The sequence below is a fragment of the Musca autumnalis genome, unplaced genomic scaffold (genome assembly GCF_047663935.1).
Source record: "Musca autumnalis isolate F117 unplaced genomic scaffold, ASM4766393v1 scaffold_1, whole genome shotgun sequence".
NCBI lineage: Eukaryota > Metazoa > Arthropoda > Insecta > Diptera > Muscidae > Musca > Musca autumnalis.
The window spans coordinates 42,867,449-42,894,749 of NW_027411644.1; the positions used below are offsets into that span (position 1 = coordinate 42,867,449).

A 27,301-nucleotide genomic window follows, 5' to 3' on the forward strand; every position below is an offset into this window, starting at 1 on the left:
TTTGAAGAGCAAACGCTTGCATCGTTGAATAGGTAAGGGGGTTAAATGTTAATGATCCATTCGACTTTTGTTTCATATGCTCTATTTAAAATTCATAATCAGTGGATTAGGTATGTTCCATCAAAGAAATACCCATGTGAACATATTGTACTTTAGCTAAGGAAAATATCAGTATGCCATTAATGAACTCAAACAGTTGGCATAATTACGAACTTTGTATCTTAAATTTGACGTCAATGAGAAATTAGTTCAAATTTTAAATTTCCAGAAGATGAATGACGTATTCAAATTTCTATCCATGGACATGTTTGAGTGCATAAAGGTATACCTTATAATGAACTTTGGTGGCGTCGTTTTTTGAAAACAAAAACAAAATGGTATACCTTATATAATGTTGGTTTATTGCACATTGGAATTAAATTAATTCAAATTGTTATCAGGAATAAATCAAATCAAATATGTTGTGTTCCTGAACCTGTAAGAGTCGACTGCCTATGACATTTCTAAAACTTGTATACCCTCAGACTTTAGGCTAACGAGCGCAGACTTTAGGCTAACACTTTAATACGACCAAAATGCGCCTCATCAAAAATGTTGCGAAGAAAAAACACAAAAAAAGAATGTCAGTAAATTTACTTTTGGCCAAAAAAATCGCATTTGCGACCAATGTGCAATGGAAACCTTAGAGGTCAAATTACATGTAGTTCAGCTAAAAAATTTTGAGAAAATACCGACCTTTAATACCGTTAACCAAAATACCCAGCAAACCAAATGTCGGATGTCCGACATATCGGAACAATTTCGGAAGCAAAATCGTTCAGATTTCGTATCGATTTCTATACGATTTCTCGTAGGGGAATTCGTTCAGATTTCGTTCCGATTTCGGAGAAAATGTCGGAAGTAAATTTCCTTTCGAATATGCTAATGTTTTTCTTCCGATTTCGTTACGAATTCGGATCGATATGTCGGAAACAAATTTCCCTTCGCACAACAACCACCTTTTGTATATATCTAACAAGCAACATTTTAGTTTGTTGTCGAAAAACAAAATGATTGGTTATAAAATTCGCATATACATTTTTTAAATATTTTAAATATAAATGCAACATATAATAATTCAAGCTAGTGCTGATAGACTCAACATATTCGTACACAAAGTTTGCATTTGTTCTACTATAACTACAAAATGATAACAACAGTGAAAATAATTAGATATCTTTGAAATTATAATCTTCAAATAAAAAACATAGCAATGAAAATTTATCAATAAAAAAGAGGCATTAGAGAAAAATTTTTTCCTTCGATAATCATACGAAATTATTCCAAAATCGTTCAGAAATCTTTACGAAAGTTCGGAAGGTACCTCAGATTTTCATACGACATTATTCCGAAATCGTTCAGAAATCTGTACGAAAATTCGGAGGAAAAAATTCGAATTCCGAATTTCCTAAGGATTTTCTTCCGATTTCGTTGCGAATTCTGATCGAAATCGATCCGATTTCGTTCCAGCATTTCGTTCCGAAATTATGTCAACCACTTCATACAACTTTCGTTAAGATATCGTTACGATTTCGGATCAGATATCGGACGTAACGTCCGAATTTTGTTCCGATTTCGTTACGATATCGGTACGATTGGTTTGCTGGGTATGTACCTATGTTGACAATTTTTGGTGGATACGTGTTTTGACCAATTATAACCTCAAAATGTCAAATGTCTTTTGGGTAAAGAGGGTGTATACTAGGGCTATGAATTTGTCTCAAATTTGTCTCAAAAATGTCTCAAAAATGATTTCCTGTAGCACGAGTGAATAAACTTTTGCCCATTTATCACTAAAATAACGTTTATTCCATTTAAATATATAAAAATTCACGCACAAATCGATTAAAAAATATTTTTTTGAAAAAAAATATTAAAAGGAAAAAATTTCAAAAATTATTTCCTGTTGCACGAATGTATAAACCTAAGTCTACTAATAACTATAATAACGTTTATTTCATTCAAATATTGAATTTTTTTCTAAATTATATCTTTGAAAAAAAGCGTTAACGACATTTTTATTATTCTCAGAATTAAAGAAAATTAGTGAGAAACAAATGTTATGCCATTTTGGTTATCCTATGGGGCTCTAAAGTTTATTTATACCCTCAGCCTTTAGGCTAAGGAGGGTATATCACCAATATTTTTGAAAATTTAACATAGCTGAAGCCAAGGTTTACCCTTTTAGAATACGCGACTTGTGGTTCTATATTATACAAATTAAATATTTTTGGATAAAATGAAATGTTGTTGGACGTGGCAAAAAATATTGGCCTTAAAAGATAATTTGTGTGGAAGCTGTGGCTATATTTATGTTAAAAAATGGGTAAAAATGGGTTGAAGCCACCATGTCTTTTTTTGTTTTCTCTCGATTTGTGAGTAAACCACACTTCTCTCGATTTTTCTGTCAAAGTAAAAGTAGAAGCAAACTAAATAAGGATCATCTCACTAATGTATTACTTTTCAAAATATGAACTGCTTCTACCATTAAATGATGCTGACATTTTGAAGCCAGTTTTACAGTGTTTTTTGACATTTTCTTCTAATTTCATTCCGCAAACAGGTTTTACAAAAAATCGTACATAGGATTGTAGAACTCGCGATTCTGAGTTATTTGATATATGTGTCGTGAATGTAGCCTTAACAGCTTCACAGAAATCTGCATCCAAATACGGAAATTTTGTGCGAACATTTTTCTGAAAATCATATTTTTCGAGCCTAATTTTTACAATTATCATTCGATTTCCTCGTACTTGCTTGCACATTTTAGTTTTTTACGTTCCGGATCTAATAAATCATTCCCCGTGCAAATCCATCCACTAAAACGCGAGTTACAAGAAAATCCAAAGTAGAAAAATCACCTAAAATTGTTTTTGGAATTATCGCGTATTTTATCGCGTTTTTTTCGGCGGTACGTTTCCACTGCAATGAAACAACTAATACATCATCTTCGTTTTAGCGGAAACAGAGTTTTGAAAACTTCACTGATAAGGGAGCTACATTAATTTTATCCCAAAAAATAGTGTGTGATGCTACATCCACGGTTCTTAATTGATCGCCTTGAAATAGATATATATCGATGTAGATTTTCATGGTGGACATTGAAATCGGATGCGGACAAAAATTGTATGCACTTTGCGCAAATTAGCGATATTTTATAGGTATTTTAATGCTAAGATGCAGCTGATGCTACATCTTAGCCTCCAAATTAAATTTCGAAAAATATATACAAATTAACAGATATGGTCCTGCTGTACATGAAAATCACATGCGGACAAAATGATTTTGATAATTACGCGATTTACACGTATTTTAAAATGCATATAAATAAAAGTGGGTTATTTGACCTCTATTTCCATTTCAGAAGCTTTGACATATATCCTCATCAACCCAATTAGCTTCCCTAATGGGAAAGCTTTAATATGAATGTCAATAAAGCAAAATCCGTCTATTTTGTTGGGAGATTTAAGCAAAATGAAGGAAGTATTCCTATACATTTTTACAATATTTTCTACTACAAAAAATTATTTGTTGACCAAAATTTGTACTTATTTTGGCTGTAACATCCAAACTATAACACCAATCTGTATGATTGCAGTCTCATTTGATACGCCGTGAAGTTTGGATCCACAACAATTTTTTATGTAGTTATATGACCACTAAATGGGCCTTAATTTTGAAAAAAGTAGACTTATATTCAATAATATAGCAATTTGATGTACATTCCGCGAATTCTGTGTAACATTTTGCAGGTATTATGCAATCTACTCGCTGAAGTCACTTCGAGAGAACTGTTTTGTAACAATTGTGCTCATTAAAATAATTAGCGTTTTTATTATATTTTTTTCTTAAAAAGCGAAATAAAAGCGCCATAACTTTTGTCCGCAACAACCAAAAATTGGCTCGCGACCAGATTCGTACTGGGAATTTTTTTCTTAACCTACATATCAAAAATCGTTGATGTAGCGCGAAAAAAAATTATCCTTTTTTTCAGAAATTGAATATGAAATAATTGACAATATTCCTGATATACACTTTGATTCGATGAAAATGTGCCTCATCGAAATAATGGTTTTAGACCCCAAGTATGTTTGGACGAAATGTGTTTCAGACAATTTGGAGTCGATCTAGCCATGCCCGTCCGTCTGTCTGTCTGTCCTGCTGGCTGGAGCGCACGATAACTCTCGAACGGATGAACCGATTTGGTTCAAATTTTGGCTTTCGTAATATTTTGCCCAAACTTAGTTTAAGTTCGAAGATGAGCTACATCGGTCCACTCCTTCCGGTACCTCCCCCACAAAAGTTCGAAAATGTTCGGAAAATTTGTACGTACGATAACTCGTGAAGGGAGTAACCGATTGGGTCCATACTTTGCAAATCGTAAAATGTCTACTAGACTTAGATGTGAGTCGAATATGGACTCAATCGGTCCACTCCTTTTGGAACCTCCCACACAAAATTTCGGATAAGTTTAGTTTAGGACCTTCCCTCGAATCGCTTTGATTTTTGTTTTAGCAAATTGTATTCACCGCCCACTACACGACGGTAAAAGTTTCATCAGGGGCAAGTCCATACTTCCTGAGAAAATAGCCTGAAAGTTTCAAAAAAACCCTATGACACCGTGTGAGGTGTTTGGAGCGCAAGATAATTACGATGTTAAAAGTTTTTTCAGGGGCAAGTCCATACTTCTTGAGCAAACAGCCCGAAGGGTGTAAAAACCCCCTTATGGCACCATGTGTAGTGGCTGGAGACACTCTTCCTTAATGGTCAATCCATTACTTTAAGTATCTCCTCTGCAAATCTTTTGATCTTTAATCCTAATCAACATTTTTGTCGGTTCATACGCCCAAAATTTTTAAAACCGTCTAAATACATACGTTTTTTGGGAAAAAATTGTTTCAATATTCACAGGCTGAGGGTATATCTCTGTCGGCAAAGCCGACTGATACTTTTTTACTTGTTTCAATTACACTATGCAACCCGAAAATTATTAATTATTATTATTAACACGTGCATCGTCTTTTTTCTTATTTCATCACCTTTCGTGGTTATAGGCCTCCAAAGGTTTGAGTCTTTGATGTGAAGAGGGGTCATTTTGTCAGGACAATATCTTACAAACCGTTACGAAATTAGAATTTATCTCAGAGGCAAAGTTGTAGCACATCTCAAAAATAACAAAAATTGTGAACACATAAACTCCATCAAACTTCATCTTTTAGGTCAAAATCGTCAAGATGTAATTTTTTAAAATTTTTTCTCGGGTTTTGGTCTACAGATATCAAACCGATCATATTTGAAGCAAACAACCAACGACAAAAAATTATCTTAGATCTTAATAAACATATTATTAGAACATACGAACTCAGTATAAACGGTTCTTAAAGCCCAAAATAGCAAAACAAATCCTGTTTTCTCTGGTTCTGGTCCACAGATACTAAACCTTTCAATTATCAAGACAACAATCAACTACAATAATGTAGCAAAGATATCAGTAAACAACTTTCTGGAATATACGAACTGTCTGCGAAACACAAAATATTCGACTTTTATACCTTTTTCTCCGATTCTGGTCCTTAGATGCCAAATCCTCCAAAATTTAAGAATACAGTCAACTACAAAAATGTACCTATGATTTCAATCAACAACTTTCCAGAACAAATGCACATTCTCGGAATGACGATTAAAGCTGAAATTCACAAACAAATCATTTATTGTTAACATGTTCCTCTACAAGGTATGTAAATAACAATCTCTTCAAAATTCAAGAAAACTTTAAAGGTCATGTATTTACGGACCTGCACAGGAAAGAATAGGCAAATATAATTGAACTTTGAGCTTAAAGAATGGTTCCTAGAAAGTTAAAATGTTCTAGAATGTAGTTAAGTGAGATCTTAAGAAAATTTTTGTAGCTGACTCTATTCTTAAATTTTGGACGGTTTGGTATCTTAGTATCTGTGGACCAGAATCCGAGCAAACTAGATAAAAGTCACATTTGTTTTGCTACTTTGACCTATAAGAACAGTTTCTACATAGTTCGCATTCTCTACAAAGTTGTTTATTGAGATCTAAGGTACATTTGTGTAATTGGTTGTTTGCTTCAATTTTGATCGGTTTGATATCTGCAGACCACAACCCGAGAAAAAGTTCTAAAGGAAATTTGACCTTGCCGATTTTGACCTTGCAGATGATGTTTGATGGATTTTATGTGTTCACAATTTTTGTTCTTTAAGACACGGGCTACCACTTTGCCTCTGAGAGTGAATCAAATTTCTTAACGGTTTGGAAGATATGATCCTGACAAAATGATGCCTTTTGACATCAAAGACTCAAACATTTGGAGGCCTATAACCGCGAAAGTTGATGAGATAGGGAAAAACTGCGAGACAAGTGTCTTCTCTTTTTTGGAGTTCTATCACACTGTGGTGTCAGAATATGGTTAATAAAACATGACTCAAAAATTACACACAGTGTTATATATCTGCTTTGAGTGTTTTGAAAATTGTTTCCATAATTCTGATAAATTCCAATTTTAAAAACATTTTGTGCGTAAGGATTAAGACTTTAAGTAATCTTATGTAGATTTTAAGATTTTATGTAATCTTATGTAGAAACTCATCACGCTATGATATATAGGGATATGAGATTGTAACAAGTAAGAACGGCGTTAAATTCGGCTGGGCCGAACTTGTTATACCCTCCACCATGAGTTGTTTTGATGTTAAATGGAACAATCAGTTTCCATTCGTTTATGAAGAAGACTAAATATCGAATTTCAGAAATTTCGGTAACAAATGTCGCTAACCTCCAGAATACCTAAATTCGGGAGGTGCCGTTCTCTAGGGGCTATATAAAAACGTCGATCTATATTGACAAATTTCTGGCGGAAAGTTTTTAGACTCCAAGAAGACTAAATACCAAATTGCCGATATTTCGGTAAGATAAGGTGGCTAAAATCTAAAAAAAATTTCGAAAATTAAGAGGAACTATTTCTCATCTGAAATATTTTATACAGTTTTATACAACCAACGAAGAATAAAATGTCAGTCATTTCGGTAGAATATTGAACCCACAACCTTCAAAATATCGAAAATCGGGATGTAGCGTTCTATGTGGGCTATATGAAGGTGAGGACCTATACCGACAAAGTTAGAGGGTAAAGTTGGGCACCCCCAACGAAAACTACATACCAAATTTTAGCCACTGCGATGGATTGTTGTGGCCATAACCTTCAAAATACCGAAAATCGGGAGGTACGGTTCTGTTGGGGCTATATTAGGTCGTGGACCTGTACTGGCAAATTTTCGAGGGGGGGGGAGTTTTGTACCCCTCACGAAGACTAAATACTAACTTTCAGCCATTTCGGTAGAATATTGAGGCCACTACCTTCAAAATACTGGAAATCGGGAGGTACCGCTCTTTGGGGGCTATAAGAAGGCGTAGACCTTGACCGACAAATTTTATATGGAATGTATAGTACCCCAAATGAACACTATTAACTAACTTTCAGCCACTTCGGCGGAATATTACGGCCATAACCTTCAAAATACTGGAAATTGGGAGGTATCGTTCGTTCTAAATATACCTATACCGAGCAATTTCTGGAGGAAAGTTTTATACACCCAACGAAGACTAAGTACCAAATTTCAGCCATTTCGGTGTGATAATTAAGCTAAACCCTTCAAAATACCGAAAGTCGGGTTGTACTGTTCTATGGGGGGCTATGTCAAAATGTGGACCGATATAGCCCATTTGCAATACCAAACATCCTTGGAGTAATAGAAACTTCTACAGCAAATTACAAAGCTCTATCTTAAAAAGTGTGAGCTGTATCTTGATTTCAACAGACGGCCAGACGGACATGATTATTTCGGCTTAAAATTTTACCCTGATCAAGGATATACTTTATAGGGTCTTCGATGAACATTTCGATGTGTATATGATCTTTGAAACGTCTTAAAATGTGCCTCATATAAATAATGGCAAAAAACCACAAATATTCGTCCAAACATATTCGTGATTTTTGTGCTGTTGTAGACAATTTGGAATCCATTTAGCCATGTCCACGATAATTCTCGAACGGATCAACCGATCGGGTATTCTGTGCAAACTAAGTTAAGATGCGTCATATCCGTTCCATTTTTCCTAAGTACCGGAAAAAGTTCAAAAATGTTCGCTAAAATGGTGCGCACGATAACTCTCGAAGGGGGTAACTGAATTGGTCATAACTTTGCCTATAGTAATATTACTTCCAGCTGGCTGATGCTTTCTTAATTTTTGATATTAAACCTGGTTTAAAAGCGATATTCTTCAGTTAGCGTGGCGAAGGAGCTTAGTACTTTCTTAAACGAAAGAAATAATTGTTCAATTTTACATCAATACAACTCGGGTTGGGTAAAAAAATCGGTCGGGAAGTTCTAACTTGTTCTATTATTATTTTTATGGGTGAACATGAAATTGTGGATTTTAAGGGCTCCAACGCCTGAACTCGTCGCTTTCTACACTCTATATTGCATGACAAATACATCCCCATTATTTTCTCCATTTACAATTGTCCTTTCTCCCACACTAGTCACATAAACTGTGTCATGACACACATGTTTATCGATGACATTTCGCTTGAATGGATTTACAAAATACTAAAAGTGCATCGACGAAAAAGGAAAGCCACGAATTTACTGCCACTACAACAACTAGTTAGCCAGCGACTATAAAAAAATCAGTAAGAGTTAACAATTGTCCCCGGAAATAACTGCAAGGGCAATTTATTGTTGAGCATAGTTTCTGTTTCTGGTTATTTCCTTTTATCATTTTTGTGAGTATAATTGTGTGTGTGTATTCACATAATTTAGTATATAAAGAAATAATAATGACTATATCATTGGTAGCGGCATTTATGAATGATAGTCCAATTTTTGTGAAATGATATGATGTAATTTAAAATAATTTTATAAAACCATGGGGTTTATGATTGTCAAACATGCTATGGTTGTGTGTGATTATGTGTTTTTGAGTGTAGAAATAAAAAAAATCAAAATTGGGAAAAATGTATCTGACTATTTATTACACTGTGAAAACAAATGCATTTTAAAATTTTCCATAGTTACGCTTAAACTTGAGTGAACTTCGACAGCATATCTACAAATTTGTGACACACGTATAGACCTTTCGTCGTTAGGAAACTTTAAATACCACCTACCAAAACTATAATTCAATACAATATACACCTATTTGTCTATCTTGCAGAACGGCATTGAAGATTTGCTTCATATAAATGTTAATAACACATTCGATTATTAATTGAAATATTTAATATACTCAAAAATTATTCAATTTATAATTTGTATACTATTATTTCAACAGATTAACATTTTCTACACAAGAAATTATTTCTTCTCTCATCCTTCGTATAAACTTCAAAATATATTCAAAAGTTTTGACCTTAGTTATCTCTTTAAATTATTTCGTTTGAATACGAATAAATTTTGTACTGCAATTTAAATCACAATGTCACATTGCAAATCAATGATTGTCAATGACAGTGTCAAACATGCTCTCTCTCTCCCCCTTTCTCACTCAACAGCAAGACAAATTCATTTAATCCTAACAATCTAGAAGCTACTGTTGCTGCACCATGCTGGCTGGCTGCTACCATTGCAAATGGTATTGAACCATTTGAATAAATATAATGACATTTTTGGAATACTTAATTTACCACAAATTTATGGCAAATGTGCAGATTATATAAATCTACATAAGTGTCTGCGAACAAATATACGGATCAAACAGAAATAGTGATACAGATACATATGTATATATGTGTATTAGGGTTATAACTTTTTTACAAACTCATATCCCTGTATCATATTTTGATGAGCTTTTGCCTAAGATTAGATAAAATCTTAATTATAAGGTGATTCGACAAAAAAGGTAGCGCACAAAAAGCTTTTAAATATGAGCTTTTTTAAAAAAATTAGAGTCACTTTCAGCACATATATAACTCAAAACAAGCTTTAAATCCACACGACATAACCAACATGACATAAGCTTTTGTTTCTCACCACTTTTATTGTCATATCATTACATATACAGTATAGTCCCGATTATCCGGACCCTCGTTAATCCGGACACTAGAATTTTTTTTTTACATTGCAGACTCGGTAATCCGGACATCTCATGTTTTTTGTACCTCGATAATCCGGACACCAATATTTTTTCCTATTTTAAGCATTCGATTCTTATTGATTTCATTAGTGTTTTCGATCTTAGCAATAGTAATTGGTGTATAAATAAGAAACATTAAGTTTTTCAAAGTTTTCGGCCAACATGGCTCTGGCTAGCCACTGTTGACTCAATTATACAGTCAATATGGAATTAACTATCTGAATCTGTCGAATGATTTTTCTACAGAACAACCATTGATGAAAGACTATGGTAAGCACCATTCGGGTAGAATATTTCGTTTAAAAATCGATGTTGGTTGTTAATTTCTTTTAAGGGCAAGCTTTAAATCCACACGACATAACCAAAAAAATGACATAAGCTTTTGTTTCTCACCACTTTTATTGTCATATCAATACATATACAGTATAGTCCCGATTATCCGGACACTCGTTAATCCGGACACTAAAATTTTTTTTACATTGTAGACTCGGTAATCCGGACATCTCATGTTTTTTGTACCTCGATAATCCGGACACCAATATTTTTCCTATTTTAAGCATTCGATTCTTATTGATTTCATTGGCGTTTTCGATCTTAGCAATAGTAATTGGTGTATAAATAAGAAACATTAAGTTTTTCAAAGTTTTCGGCCCACATGTCGTCTCTCTGGCTAGCCACTGTTGACTCAATTATACAGTCAATATGGAATTAACTATCTGAATCTGTCGAATGATTTTTCTACAGAACAACCATTGATGAAAGACTATGGTAAGCACCATTCGGGTAGAATATTTCGTTTAAAAATCGATGTTGGTTGTTAATTTCCTTTTAGGGGTTATGGTCACTTATTGAGCACGAAAAATTGAATTGATCATGAATTTTTACAAGAAATCTACCAAATTTTTATAACCTCCACCATAATATGGAGTGTATAATTAAATTTGTCATGCCGTTTGTAACACATCGAAATATTCATTGGAGACTTTGTAAAGTATATATATTCTTGATCAGGGTAAACTTCTAAATCGATATAACCATGCCCGTCTTTCCGCCCGTCCGTCTGTTGAAATCAAGATACAGCTGGCAATTTTTAAGATAGAGCTTTGTAATTTGGTGTAGATGTTTCTATTACTCCTAGGATGGGCTATATCGGTATACGCTTTGATATAGTCTCCATAGAACGGTACAACTCAATTTTTGGTATTTTTAAGGTTTTAGCCTCATTATCACTACGAAATGGCTGACATTTGGTACTGAGTCCTCGTTTGGGGTATAAAACTTTCCCCCACAAATTTGTCGATATAGGTCCACCCGATTTTCGGTGACCCAATAATTCACTGAAATGGCTGAAATTTGGTATTTAGTCTTCATTTCAGATATAAAACTTCCCGCTTGGAGCGGTACCTCCCGATTTTCGGTATTTTGAAGGTTGTGGCCACAATAATCCACAGAAATCTGGAATTTGGTAATTAGTCTTCGTTGGGGGTATAAAACTTTCCTCCAGAAATTTGTCGGTCCACGCCTTAATATAGCCCCCATAGAACGGTACCTCCCGATTATCGGTATTTTGAAGGTTTTAATATCGTTATCACATCGAAATGGCTAAAATTTGGTATTTAGTTCTCGTTGGGGGTATAAAACTTTCCCACATAAATTTGTCGGTATAGGTCCACGCTTTCATATAGTCCCCATAGAACGGTACCTCCAGATTTTCGGTATTTAGTAGGTTATGGCCACAATGATCCTTCGAAATGGCTGAAAATTGGTATTTAGTCTTCGTTGGGGGTATACAACTTTCCATATCAAATTTGTCGGTACAGGTCCGCGCCTCCATATAGCCCCCATACAACTGTACCTCCAGATTTTCGGTATATTAAAGATTGTGACCCCAATAACCCACCGAAATGGCAGAAATTTGGTATTTAGTCTTCATTGGTGGTATAAAATTTTCCTCCAGAAATTTGTCGGTACAGGTCCACGCCTGCATTTAGCCCACATAGAACGGTACTGGTACTGAGTCCTCGTTTGGGGTTTACAACTTTCCCCCCACAAATTTGTCGATATAGGTCCACCCGATTTTCGGTGGCCCCAATAATTCACTGAAATGGCTGAAACTTGGTATTTAGCCTTCATTTGAGATATAAAACTTTCCATATGAAATGTCTCGGTATTGGTCCACGCTTTCATATAGCCCCCATAGAACGGTACCTCCCGATTTTCGGTATTTTGAAGGTTGTGGCCACAATAATCCACCGAAATGTCTGAAATTTGGTATTTAGTCTTCGTTGGGGGTATAAAACTTTCCTCCAGAAATTTGTCGGTACAGGTCCATGCCTTAATATAGCCCCCATAGAACGGTAGCTCCCGATTATCGGTAATTTGAAGGTTTTAATATCGTTATCACATCGAAATGGCTGAAATTTGGTATTAAGTCCTCGTTGGGGGTATAAAACTTTCCCACATAAATTTGTCGGTATAGGTCCACGCCTTCACATAGTCCCCATAGAACGGTACCTCCAGATTTTCGGTATTTAGTAGGTTGTGGCCACAATGATCCTTCGAAATGGCTGAAAATTGGCATTTAGTCTTCGTTGGGGGTATACAACTTTCCATATGAAATTTGTCGGTACAGGTCCGCGCCTCCATATAGCCCCCATACAACTGTACTTCCAGATTTTCGGTATTGGTGGTATAAAATTTTCTCCAGAAATTTGTTGGTACAGGTCCACGCCTGCATTTAGCCCACATAGAACGGTACCTTCCGATTTTCAGTATTTGGAAGGTTGTGGCCACAACAACCCACCGAAATGGCAGAAATTCGTCGGTACAGGTCCACGCTTCGATATAGGCCCTATAGGAAGGTACCTCCCGATTTTCGTAATTCTGAATGTTGTGACGTCAATATCCCACCGAAAGACTGAAATTTGTTATTTAGTCTTCAATGGGGTTATAAAATATTTCAGAAGAGAATTATCAGTATAGATCCACGGGTTCCTACATCCCACATAGAAGCGTACCTCTAAATTTTCGGTATTTTGAAGGGTTTTTGGTATTTAGTCTTCTTTGAGACTAAAAACTTTCCGCCAGGAATGTGTAGTTTAGCCACATTGTTTTACCGAAAATGCTGAAATTTGTTATTTAGTCTTCTTTAATGGAACTAATTGTTGCATTTTACATCAATACAACTCGTGGTGAAGGGTATAACAAGTTCGGTCTGGACGAACTTAACGCCGTTCTTACTTGTTTTTGAAGAGTTTGTTTTCATCTGATAGATCACACCTTGAGCTACTTTCGGAATGTTTTATGTTGGAAAATATTGCACTGTGTTCTGACAAATGGGCGCATACGAAACACTGTTTTTACTAAAGCAGTTTGCGGTGCCAACTGTAGCTCGAAAACGAATAAACCGATCAGCATATGTTGTGTGGTAATTTTTGTCCGATAGACTCGAAATATATGCAACATATTCTTTACTATCTTTAAAATGAGCTAATAAAAAATTTCGATTTTGTAAGATTTGTAAGTGGCCATAACCCCTTAACATTTTTATAAAACTGTTAGGACAAAAATCGGTAAAATTAAACGCAAAATTATAAACAAAATTTTAAATAAAAGTTGACAGTACTCTTGCTTTAGGCAGAACTTAACGACTACTTTTTTTGTCGCTTACTTACTGAAAAATATCATTAATTACCGAAATTATTAGCACTTTAATTTTACCGTTTTTTCGGTAACACAAACAAGTGAGTTGGGGAAACACGCCTCTTGTATAGAAATTAAAATAAATTATTAAACAAATATGGCTCCTTTTATTTTCATTCTTTGATGTACAAAATCACCGGCAACTACGGATTTTTGTATTGTATTCTCGTTATTATGCAACCAGTAGATTGAAATTCCATTGCCTTATTCGAAGGCTATAACATTTATATAAAACAATATTTTTTTAGTTTAAACGATAAGATAAAATCAGTTGCTGATGTTCATAGAAATCGCAAAAATATATTCATCATAATGAGATGAGTGCATTCGAATTCTAAAGTCGTAAGTGGATCATGTCCCATGGACACTGAAAATCAATATCTGTACATGTGTTACGAAGTTCATATCCTTGAATAAATATACACCAATTATAGAGAAAATTTACTGTACAAAAAAAAATGAAATGCCACCTAAATTAGGCTGGAAGAGTAAAATTAAGAAGTAAATTTGGTAGTCAGGAAAGCTGCTTTAAATGGTCGCAACCCGTGATATTTGCTTAATATGAATTCGTTCACCTTAGATGTCAGGTTATTATCTAGTAAACGTCCCATATTAATGATTTTAACTTATAAAATTATGTGTTTTTGTAACTACTCGGTAATCCGGACAATTCGATAATCCGTACATCGCCGAAATATGTGGTGTCCGGATTATCGAGGCTATACTGTATATCAGTTTATATCATATATAACTTTTCTCCATATATCATATCAATTGAAAGTGGTTTGTGTGTGTGACCTTTTTCAATATTTAAGTGGAACAAAAGTTATATTAATTATATATAGGCAAAAGGTCATTCATTTGTGCAACAGGAAATAATTTTTTGAGAATTTTTTTTATTTCATAGTATTTTTTAAAAGAAAACTTTTTTTCAAAATGGTTTGTGCGTTAATAATTAAATGGAATTAACCTTATTTTTGTTATTATTAGGCAAAAGTTCATTCATTGTCGCTACAGGAAATATTTTTTAGGAGGGTTGGCTTTTTTTCTTTGGGTGATGACTCCTCTTTTGCTTTTCAAAATAGTCAGGCTTAATCCCATTGTCGTTATCTTAATATTTTATAAAAACAACTTTAATTTATTAGTGGGAAAAATTCGCGATGTTATAATTATAATAATAATTTTTGAGAAAAAAAGGTCAAAAAATCGTAATCTTAATGTGCATATATTCAGTTATTCACATCATTTGCATTGCTAGTAATTATGGCAATACGATATGTGTGTGCGTGTGTCGGTGCAGAAGTTCTCCCATTTAGCTCCTCTTTGATCCAAGCCAATACAAATAAATTGACAGAGATATTTCACCACAACTTAATGAGTATTTATGTCTTGTTATTCCAAAAGATTTCAAATGTCAAAATAATATTTGATAGTTTTGGGTTAATGTGAAAGGACTAATTTACAAGGACACTAATTGGAAAATTAATCTTCTGACAACGATTGCATTAGAAGGAGAAATGATAGTAATAGTAGTATCCAGTATTAAGATGTATAAATGAAGAATTGAATGCATATATAGTATTTACTCAAAAACTGCAGTTCAGATAAACATTTCTATTGAATACATAAATATGTATATGTTCGATGTATTCTATCTGTTGAAGGAGGTCACCTATCTGTAGATGGTCTTTAGGAGTTTTTCTATGAAGAAGTACTTCCTGAATACATCGAAGTCTTCTATTGGCAGAAGACCTCTTGAGATGTTCTATAGGCAGAATACTTCGTGGGGTCTTCTATAGAAAACAAGCGAAATCCTCGGGTATCCAATTGACAACTGTAGACAGCTTTACATTTTCCATAGACAGAAGATAATTTGAGATTCTCTATAGACAGGCGAAATCTTTGGTATCCTGTTGACAACTCGTCGGTGTCATGCTTAATTGTTCCATACGCCATTTTCCCGTTTTGAGATAATGTTTGCGTCATAACTGCGTGGAGACGACTTAAAAAAATATTTATATTTTTTACTTGAATTATTAATAATATTATATAGAATTTTTTAAAAATAGAATTTTGGTCGATTTTTCCATGTCCACACTTATGACACAAATGTGAAATATTGTATATCACATGGAACAAATTGATAAAAAATTTTCGCATCTTTGTCACCTTTACATTTTCCATAGACAGAAGATAACTTGAGATATTCTAGCGACAGACAAAATGCCTCATAAGGTCTTCTATATATAGAATAGTTCACAGTTCTATAACAGAAGAATTCATAAGGTGTGCTATAAATCAAAGACATCTTGTGTGTTCTATAGACATAAGAGCTCTTCAGGTCTTCTATACACAGAAGACTTCCTGGTCTTTTTTGCCTTTTATAGGCAGAAGACAATTTTATGGCAAAGCAAGATCTCTTGAGTTCTTTTATAGAGGAACCCATGAGGTTTTCTCTATACAACAGAATACCTCTTAACGTCTTCTTAATACATCAGAAAATATGTTCTATAGACAACAAAAAACCACTTGTGGTCTTCTGTAGACAGGTATTCCATAGTCAGAATACCTTAAGGAAGAGACCTTTTGTAGACCAAGCAGATATTGAGCCGTTTTTTTATTTATATTTAGGCGACTATATAACCTATTTAGAACCTATTCTATAGACAGCACACCTATTTAAATATTCTATTCACATCAGTCCGCTTGAAGTCTTCAGAATACCTACTTAGATCTTTATTCGACAATAGTCTTCTTTAGTAAAAAGAATATCTTTTGATTGATCTTATAAGGAATAAACCATCTGATGTCTTCTGTGTCTGATGTCTTCTTGAGGGAAAACACTTCTTGAGGTCGTCTTTATACAGAAGAACGATTAAGGTCTTCCGTATACACTAAGACTGCGTAGTTTCACTTTGCGTTGTTTTCAAAGTTGCGTAGTTAATACCAATTTTCACTATGCGTCGTTCGATTTTCGATGTTGCGTTGTTTTAAGTTTTCCGAATGATTTCAGATAGAGGGCTGAAATTTTGTACATACATACATATGTGTATTTGGTCTGAAGTTTGCTCAAGATGGGCTACATCGGTCCAGGTTTTAGTATATCCTCCATACCGCCCTATTTCAATTATTTTGAGATTTTTCTACATTTTCAGACCGAATTAGCTATAATTTGACATCACAGTTTCCAGTGATGTAGAAACTTCACCAGAAATTATGAAAATAGGTCCACGTTTTTTTATAGCCCTCACATATCGCTGCCGCCCGATTTCAGGTATTTTGACTGTTTTATCTAAATTTTTCGGCTGAATTAGACCAAAATATCTATAATTTGGCATTAAGGGTTGCTAATGTTCAAGTAATTCCTCCACCTAAAATTGTGGGCATAACTATCTTCGAACTTTAGATGGATTTCCATAGAAAATCTTAATTCGCTTTGCGTCGTTTCGCTTTGAGTCGTGTTTTTTTGAAACGTATAAACGACGCAAGGCGAGGTCTTGGTGTACAAGAGTTGACTTCTTGTAGTCATCTACACACAACATAAGTGCTCTTCAAGTCCTCTATACACATACATGAGTTCTTCTACAGACAAGAGAAGACCTCTGGTCCTTCTATAGACAGAATACCTCTTGGGGTCTTTTTAGAGAAAATTCGTCTTCGTTAAGGTCTTATATAGTCAGAATAGTTGTTGCGTTGTTCTTCAGACCTCATGAGGTTTTTTATAGATTGAAGATTTAAGGAGGTATTCGACAGAAGGAAGGTCTCCTATCGGCATAAAACTTCTTGATATCTGCTATATACAGAAGACATATTGATGCCAGTAGACATGTCTATAGATAGCACTTCTAGAAGTATTTGGTAGGCAGTAAACTTCACGAGGTCTTGTACAAACAGAATACCTCGTTGAGTCTTCTTTGGTCAACAGAAGTCCTCTTGACTTCGGAGATCTTCCATATTCCTAAGAACTCACCGAGATCTTCTATTTACTGCAGAAGACCTCTTAAAGTCTTCTATACACAGATAAACAGCTGAAGACTTCTATAGACAGAAGATCTTTACAGGTATGTTGTTGTTGTTTATATAGAAACCATTTGAAGGTTCCACTTGAGGTCTTCTATATACCCACCATTTCTTGAGGCAGACCTTTTTAGGACTAATAGACAAAAAAAAAATACTGAAATGTTCTTTAGGTGTTTTATATACAGAAAACCACTTGAGGTTTTCGTTAGACATCTGACCTCTTGGAGCTTTTTATTCGCAGAAGAGCTATTGAGGTGTTATATTTAATTATTGTCTCTTATTTTTTAGAGGTTTTCCGTAGACAAAATATAACTTTAGGTCTTCAATATGCCGACGATTTTGAAGACTCCAGGTGTTTTCTATAGACAACAAACCTACCGAGGTTTTCTTTAGACTGAAGATCTCTTAAGGTCTTCCACATTCAAACGAAGATGTACCGGAAATTTGGGGGGTTAATGGGAGCCCCAGAGAAGAAGAAGAGTATTGAGTTTGTTGATGATTGGATAATGTTCAAAAGGTCGGAATGGGCAAAAAACGTACGTGAAGAAAATGTAACTTTTTATTTTTTTTATTTTTTGAAATTTTGCCTTTTAGGGCGAAGATCATTTTTAATGATTTTTTTATTAATTTTCTCGTTTAGAGTTAAGCTTGATGATCGGAAATTATTTGCAAGTGAAAAAGAAAAGCCAAGGACTCGAACCCACATAGTCACCAAATTACGGTACCTGGTTTCACTGGTGGTAAAGCAGATCTTCGGACGTATCGACTACGTAGTGACTTCTCTGTCCTAGAACTTTTCGTTTTTCAAATGCAAATGTGTTTTATACATTTACGTGGATATTTGGCCGCTGAAATGTATTTTCTTCACGACAAACGCTTTTTGTGCTGCCTTTGAAGTTATGAGTAACTTTTTATTATTGTGCTAATACCTTCGCTTCTAGTAAGAGTAATCAAAAAGAAAGGCTCATCAATGGAAGAAGAAAAGTTCTCTGTTACGTTGATGTAAAGTAGGTTGGCGTAAGTGGTCAAACAAACAGAAATATCGCAAACGTCGGTAATGCATCCCATTTTTAAATGGTATTATTGTGAAATTTTGGACTTTGATGGGAGTCCCACAGAGGAAGAAGCCTATTGATTTTCGTGATGCTCAGGAAAGTTTCAAGGGTCAAAATGGGCATACAATTTATGTGGAGAAAATTCAAAGTTTTATTCATATGCGAATATCTCCGCTTCTAGTTGAATATTCCAAACTTTCCACCAGAAACTTGTCGGTACAGAACCACGGTACATCCCTATTTCCGGTATTTTTAAGGTTGCGTCCTCAATATTCCACCGAAATGGCTGAAGTTTGTTATTTGGTATTCATTTGGGGTATTAAAAGGTATAGGTCCATATTTCAATATAACCTGCATAGAACGGTACTTCCGAGTTGTGACGCCACTATTCCACCGAAAGACTGACATTTGTTATTTAGTCTTCCATGGGGCTATAAAAATATTCCAGAAGAGCATTATCAGTATAGGTCTTTTATATTTTTATACCATATTATGCACATATTAAATAGTGCAATATTTACATCAGCTGACGATGGTAGTGATGCTACCTTAGTTTATAAGTAAATATTTATGTTTTGTTTTGACGTGTTTTTTGCGATTTTTATCATCCTGAAGATGCAATTCACGAAATTGCGAAATATCGATTAATAAAGAAAACTTTAAAAATTAAACATGAGCTTGAATAATTACTCAATTTAATAACATAAAAAGGTCGATAATACACAAAATTTGTATTATTATTTTATGTTATTGTTATTATGTTATTTAACATTTGATATTTCCGGTGGTCGCAAAACATCTCCACCAAAAATTTTCAACGTAGGTAAACATTTTGGTATAGTGCCGATATAACGGTACCTCCCGATTTTCCGTATTTTGAATATTTTAGCTACATTTTTGTTTTAAGGAATTACCTGTAATTTAACATTTGATGTTTGCAATGGCCACATGACATCTCCACCAAAAACTGTTAATGTAGGTTCAAATTTTGGTATAGCCCCCATATAACGGTACCTCCCGATTTTCGGTATTTTAAGGATTTTAGCTACATTTTTTGAGCGAATCACCTGTAATTTAACATTTGATATTAACAATGACCACAAAATATCTCCACCAAACATTGTGAACATAGTTACAAGTTCACGTACATATATCGCCCATATAACAGTAACTCCCGATTTTAGGTATTTAGAATATTTTAGCTAAATTTTTTGCAGGAATTACCTGTAATTTAACATTTGATATTCCCAGTAGTCAAAAAACATCTCCACCAAAAATTGTCAACATAAGTTAAAATTTTGGTTAGCCCCCTTATAACGGTACCTCCCGATTTTCGGTATTTGGTGATTTTAGCTAATATTTTTGACCGAACTATCTATAATTAGACATTTGAGGTTCCCAGTAATGACAAAAATGGTCACTATAGGTACCTGTTTTGTTATAGCCCTTCTCCCAATTTTTGGTATTTTGAAAAATTTTTGGCACACTGAAAATTGTCCATAAATGTGTATGGTCTTGCTTTTCAGTTTCCTGATGGTCACAGAACTTCTTCCCCTAAAATTATTATGGTCTGTGTTTTGATATAGCTCCATATAAATTTGCCGCCCGATTCAAGACATTTTTAGATGCATTTTTTGCTACCCGATTTTTGGGTTCTTGAGGAGCTACATTTGTTAACCGAACTATCTGTCATTCGACATTTGAGGTTCTCAGTGGTCACAAAACTTCTACACAACAAATATAGCTCCATATAAAGTTGCCGACCGATTGAAAACATTTTTATGCCCTCAGCCTTTAGGCTATACACTTTGATACGATTAAAATGTGCCTCATCGAAATAATGGTTTAGACCCCAAGTATGTTTGGACGAAATGTGTTTCAGACAATTTGGAGTCGATCTAGCCATGTCCGTCCGTCTGTCTGTCTGTCTGGCTGGAGCGCACGATAACTCTCGAACGTATGAACCGATCCGTTTCAAATTTTGGCTTTCGTAATATTTTACCCAAACTTAGTTTAAGTTCGAAGATGGGCTATACCGGTCCACTCCTTCCGGTACCTCCCCCACAAAAGTTCAAAAATGTTCAGAAAATTTGTGCGCACGATAACTCGTGAAGGGAGTAACCCATTTGGTCCATACTTTGCCCATCGTGAAATGTGTACCAGACTTAGAAATGTTTTCAATATGGAATCAATCGGTCGACTCCTTCGGGTACCACCCACACAAAATTTCGGAAAAGTTCAGTTTAGGGCCATCTCTCGAATCGCTTTTATTTTTGTTTTAGCAACTTGTATTCACTGCCCTCCATACGACGGTACAAGTTTCATCAGGGGCAAGTCCATACTTCCTGAGAAAATAGCCTGAAAGTTGCAAAAAAAACCCTATGACACCTTGTGAGGTGGTTGGAGCGCAAGATAACTCTCGAACGGATCTGCCGATTCGGTCCAAAATTTGGCCTTAGTAATATTTTGTCCAAACATAATTTAAGTTTGAAGATAAGCGATATCGGTCCACTCCTTCAGGTACCTCCCCCACAAAAGTTCCAAAATGTTCGGCCATATGTTGTGGCTGTCGATCCATTCCTTTTAGTATCTCCTCCGCAAAACTTTTGATCTTTAATCCTAATCAACATTTTGGGGAAAAAATTGTTTCAATATACACAGGCTGAGGGTATACCTCTGTCGGCATAGCCGACTGATACTTTTTTACTTGTTTATAATTTTTTTGTATAAAATTTCTTCATTCCCTGTTAAATGTATATTTGTATATACATTTAAAAATCTATGTAAACAATACATCCCATTCTTTTTGGATATTTACATTAAGTTCTGAAAACTGTAGAAACTGACCTTTATATATATGTATGTATGGAAGTGTATGTATGTTTAACTCATACAGCTTTTGGCCTTTAAATGCAATCATCCGTGCAATTTGTTTGGTAGTTGTAAGAGTTGTATTGAGTAAATAACTAAGTACAAGCATTCGTAAACTAAACTACATACATAAATACATGTGGATGTAAGTACGCATTGTAGAAAACCTTGAGGAAATCTGTAAATACATTTCGTTGCTAAAGGAAGTAGTATTCGAAGTAAAGATTGATTTTATTACTTTTGCACATACTTGTTTGTTTGGTTACTTACTTACGGAGTAAACTACCGTTTTTATTGACGTTTTATATAAACATACGTACTTGGGTTTAAAATGCTGCATTTTTATTTTTGTTCAGCCAGTAAAGTGTTGTTCAACATATGTTGTGTGAAATAAAAACATGTCGTTCAGTTGGTCCGACGCGCACTTCTTCTACCCACCATCATGAGGAAAACATGAGGTTTATAACTCAATACCACATATTTTGGGAACATAATACTATATTTAAAAAAATCTTCATCTGGTCCTTTTACTATCTATTAAATGAAATAGTTAACCAATTTTAATACTATTCAAAAATATTTTGTATACCCAAACTATATTCAATTACAACGTCATATTTATTCATTATTCACTCAACACTTTTCGATTCAGTTTTATTTAATTTTTGCCCTCTCATCCTTTCTTCTTTTATTTTTGCAGAGCTGTCTTCATTGCTGACCAACGATTTTTGGCTTTAAAACAACCCGACAAATTTTGGACATTGCAAATAAAATATGTACAGGCCCGTGATGCTGGTGCCTATGAATGTCAAGTGTCAACAGAGCCAAAAGTTAGTGCTCGGGTGCATTTACAAGTAGTTGGTAAGTTCCCTTCTTTGTGTGTGTATGTACTAGTACATTTATATGGTAAACTGAAACATATACTCGTACATATTCCAACATACATTTTATGACTTGCTTTGGTTTTACATTTATTTTTTTGGGATTTATTTTTTGAAACTGATTTTTGTTCTGTTTTTAACCAAGAAAAGTGGTAAGGACACCAACAAGGCCAACAGCACTAAAGGGAAAAGTTTTTTTACAAACTTTGTCTTTTTATTTTCTCTTCTGCTGCTTCTACAGTGTGCAACCATATTCCTGTGGATTCTCTTCCTTGCAAGATTATATTTTTGTTGTTTATTCTTCTTCCACATCTTCTAGCTTTACAATTAACACTTATTTTGTCTGCTTTTTTGACTTTTGGTCCATTTTGTGCCCTAAAGTGGGCATAAAAGTTTAACTAAGTTCCACAAAACCAGAGCAGAGGAGAAATATATGTGTTATTTTCCCAACTATGCAAATTTATGTATGTTTACAATGGAACAAGTGAGAGAAAAGTTTATATCTTATTACACAGCACAGGTCGTTGTGGATTTGTATTTGAATTGTAATTTGAAAATAAAACTTTTGTTTACAACTTCTCTGTTGCAAGAGACAAACATTGTGATGGCGTAAACAACCAGACGTTAGAAGGAATTGTATGGTTTTTTGCCCATAACTTAATAAAGAAATTACGATATAAGTGGATTTATGTAAAATCCTTCCATTTTCTTTTTTTTTTCTTGTGCCTTGGTTTGGTAACAGCCACAAGGTGCATGGTAGTAGTCCAGTCAAAATTGACATATGGAGGAAATAAGAGAAATTCTAACAAAGCTGAATTCTTGTGTTCGGCTGGGGTTAGCCATTAGAAGTATTGTCCTTAAAGTCCCCATCGATCCCATATGTGCAAAAAAGTTATTTGGGTTCAGCTTTTTTTCTTTTTGATTTTTCCCAAAAGCGGTAAATATTATCAGAATAGGCTCAAGTAAAATTTGTTGATTAAAAAATGTTTTTAATGCAATTATTATCGGTCTGCACGATATAAATTGTAGGCTTGTTTCAGCTGCATATTCGAAGATCATACATACATAAATGTGTTCCCACAGTCATTCCCGATGGGACAAAAAAAAAATACTTCTTACATTATGAGACTTACTTTTTATAGCCTAGTTCGAACGGCATGTCATAATACCCCACATGTTGCTTAATAAAGGGTGTCCCAACCAGAACGCAATTTTTAAATTTGGCGCCATTCGAAGTGTCATTGTTTGACATTTGAACAATTGTTATTGTTTGCTAGTAGAAGGTACGAGGTTAGTAAAAATGGAGCGCTACACGAATAAACAATGCATTATCATTGTGAAATTGTTTTACCGAAATGGTGAAAATTTTGCGGTTACAGTTCGCAAATTGCGATCAATTTTGGGTCACAATAATGCTCCAAAAGTGTCAACTGTAAAGAGATTAATGGATAAATTTTCACGTAAAGACAACAACGCGCCTTCGACCAGTTCGATCGACAGAAAATATCGCAGTTGTACGTGATGATGTCGCTCAAACTCTATCCACCTCAATTCGACACCGAGCTCAGCAAATTGGTGTCTCCAAATCCACTATGCGCCGAATATTGACGATAGATTTGCATCTTCATGCATACAAAGTTCAATTGACTCAGGAACTGAAGCCAGCTGAACATGGACAGCGAAGGGAGTTCGTTAACTGTGTATTGGAGAGACAACATGAAAATGCTGATTTTACCGATAAAATCATTATCCATCTGGATGGCTTCGTCAATAGGCAGAATTGTCGCATTTGGGGTAAGGAAAATCCTCCAGTGATTCACGAGAAGCAAATGCATCCTCAACGTGTCACTGTGTAGTGTGGTTTTTGGGCTGGAGGAATAATTGGACCTTTTTTTATGAAAATGAGGCAGGTCATGCTCAAACAGTCAATGGTGTTCGGCATCGTGAAATGGTAACCAGTTTTTTCTTGCCTAGAATTGAAGAAATGAATGTGGAGGGCATGTGGTTTCAACAAGACGGCGCCACATGTCATACAGCCATAGAAACAATTCATTGCTGCATCAGTCATTTCCCTGTTGTGTTATTTCGCGTTTTGGAGACCAGAATTGACCGCTTAGATCGTGAGATTTAACACCTTTAGATTTTTGTCTTTGGGGTTTTTTGAAGTCGATGGTTTACACGAATAAGCCGACGACGACTCAAGCCTTAAAAGATGAAATTGGACGCTGCATTAATGAAATACCGCAGCATTTATGCAAAACGGCCATTGAAAATTTCATTAAAATATCGAATGTGTGCCAGCAAAGCCGCGGCGGCCATGTGCACAATATCTTGTTCCATACATAACCTCATTCTGTCTACTTTACTATATAATAAAGTTTTACGATTTTTTTAAATATTTGTGTTTTATTTAAAATATAAAACTTGCGTTCTAGTTGGGACACCCTTTACATACTTAAGAAATGCCGCCTCCATTTTGTTGAGGGGTATATTTATCAACTTTGAAAATGTGATGTTGCATGGCATAGGAATCGAGTTCGTGTATGCAGTGCGCAAGACTGTGATTCCATGATCACTGTTATTAAAACATTTGGGTCGAGAGTCGTGTGCTGTTTCAGGCTTTAGGTGTACCAAATATTAGCTCCGTCGATGATAGGTTCATAAAAAAATTGTTACGTATACTCTCAAAATTATGGTAACAGAAACTATATAAACTTTGCCGCAACATAATGTTTTTAGATTTCGCATATGTTAAGATCAAATTCATTTCCGTCCATCCCTCGTTTGTCTAGCCGGCTGCCTAACAGGATAACTCTCGAAGCGATTGACCGATGCGATCCATGCATAGCACATCATAATATTTCTATACGGAGAAAAAATGCAGCAAACAAACATATATTTTTGGGTGCAAACAAATATATGTTTACGTCCAAACATAAGTTATGTTAGGTACTGTTGGAAAAAAATTTATGTTTTCATCCGGTCATATTTTGGGTTGGGTCCAAACATATATTTGTTTGCTGCATTTGTTTTCTATTTCGGTCCTCTTCTTCGGCTACCTTCCACATAAAATTTGGAAAATTGCAGTTTAAGAAACTTTATGATATATTTTTGCGACATGTTTTCTCGCAGGCACAAGTTCTTTCTGGGTCAGTTCCATACTTCCTGAGAAAATGACCCGAAAGCTGTAAAACAACCCCACAGCCATAATTTGTAGTGGCTGGCGCGACAACTTTCGAACCGGATACTGCGTTGGTCCAAATTTTGCATATCGTAATATTTCTGCAAATCTAGGATTTAATGTGCAGATGGTTCTTATCGGTCCACTCCTTCCGGTACCTCCCTCACAAAAGATCGAAAATGTTTTCCAAAATTGTACGCGTGATATCTCTTGAAAAGAGAAACCAGTTAGGTTCAAATTTAGATGTTGTCACATTTTGTCCAAACTTATTTTCAGTTCGAAAATGGGTCATATCATTCCACTCCTTGAGGAAACCCATTACAAAAGTTCAAAAGTTTTGTTTTAGTGTTTATGGTTTATGGTGTGTTCGACAATCCTTTGAAAATTGTATGTTATACAAAGGCTACTAAATATATATATTTAACATCAAAAATTGTTTATCAAGGTCTAAGGCAGGGAAGACTATAGTTTCGGATCTCGCCACAGATCCTAATCATGTCCCTTGTTTCTCGTTTTTCGACAAAAAACTCTTTATACCCAAGTGTCAATTACTCGCTCAAATATTCGCCAGCATGATTTGTACACTTTTGCATGCGCTCAAGCCAACTGTCGAAGCACTTTCTCCACTCCGATTGATATACCGCTAAGCATGGCAATGATTCATTCATCTTTTCTTGTTCATTTTATGAAAGTGTCCGAAAACTTCTGTCAAAGAAATTGTGGTGAATCACTCTGAATTGACCGTCCAACGTTGCACAAGCGGAGTGGTCGTCACATAGTTTTATTAAAACAACTTTAATTTGTTAGTGGGAAAATTGGTAATGTTTATCAAGGGCTAGGGCAGGGTAGACTATAGTTTCGGATCTCGCCAAAGATCCTCATCAGCTCCCTTGTTTCTTATTTTTCAACAAAAAACTTTTTATACCCAAGTGTCAATTACTCGCTCAAATATTCGCCAGCATGATTTGTACACTTTTGCGTGCGCTCAAGCCAATTATCAAAGCACTTTCTCCACTCCGATTGATGCTCCGCCAAGCATGGTAATGGTTCATTCGTCTTTTTTTTTTTGTTCTTTTTATGAATGTCTCCGAAAACTTCAGGCAAAACAATTGTGGCGTATCACTCTGAATTGACTGTCCTACGTTGTTCAAGCGGAATAGTCGTGACATGGCCAGTTTTGCCGAAGAAAGAGGCGAACATTTGCTTTGACGTGCTTCTTCCATGAACAATTTTCGCTGGATTTGCTTCGTCTTCGAAGACCCACACGGTCGATTGTTGTTTTGTTTTGGGATCATATGCGTATATCCATGAATCGTCACCTGTGACGTTCTTATAAACGTCTTTTGAAGCACCGCGATCGTATTTTTATACCCTCCACCATAATATGGAGG

The 27,301-nt window shown here is 35.0% G+C and overlaps 1 protein-coding gene across 1 annotated transcript in view; it reads left to right on the top strand.

Moving 5' to 3' along the window:
* The window catches only part of dpr11 (defective proboscis extension response 11), a 255,589-nt gene that overhangs the window by 164,247 nt on the left and 64,041 nt on the right, over positions 1 to 27,301 (top strand). Inside the window, exon 4 of the mRNA XM_073973776.1 lies at positions 22,549 to 22,709. Within this exon, the coding sequence (XP_073829877.1) occupies positions 22,549 to 22,709 (161 nt within the window). The remainder of the gene's footprint in view (positions 1 to 22,548; positions 22,710 to 27,301) is intronic.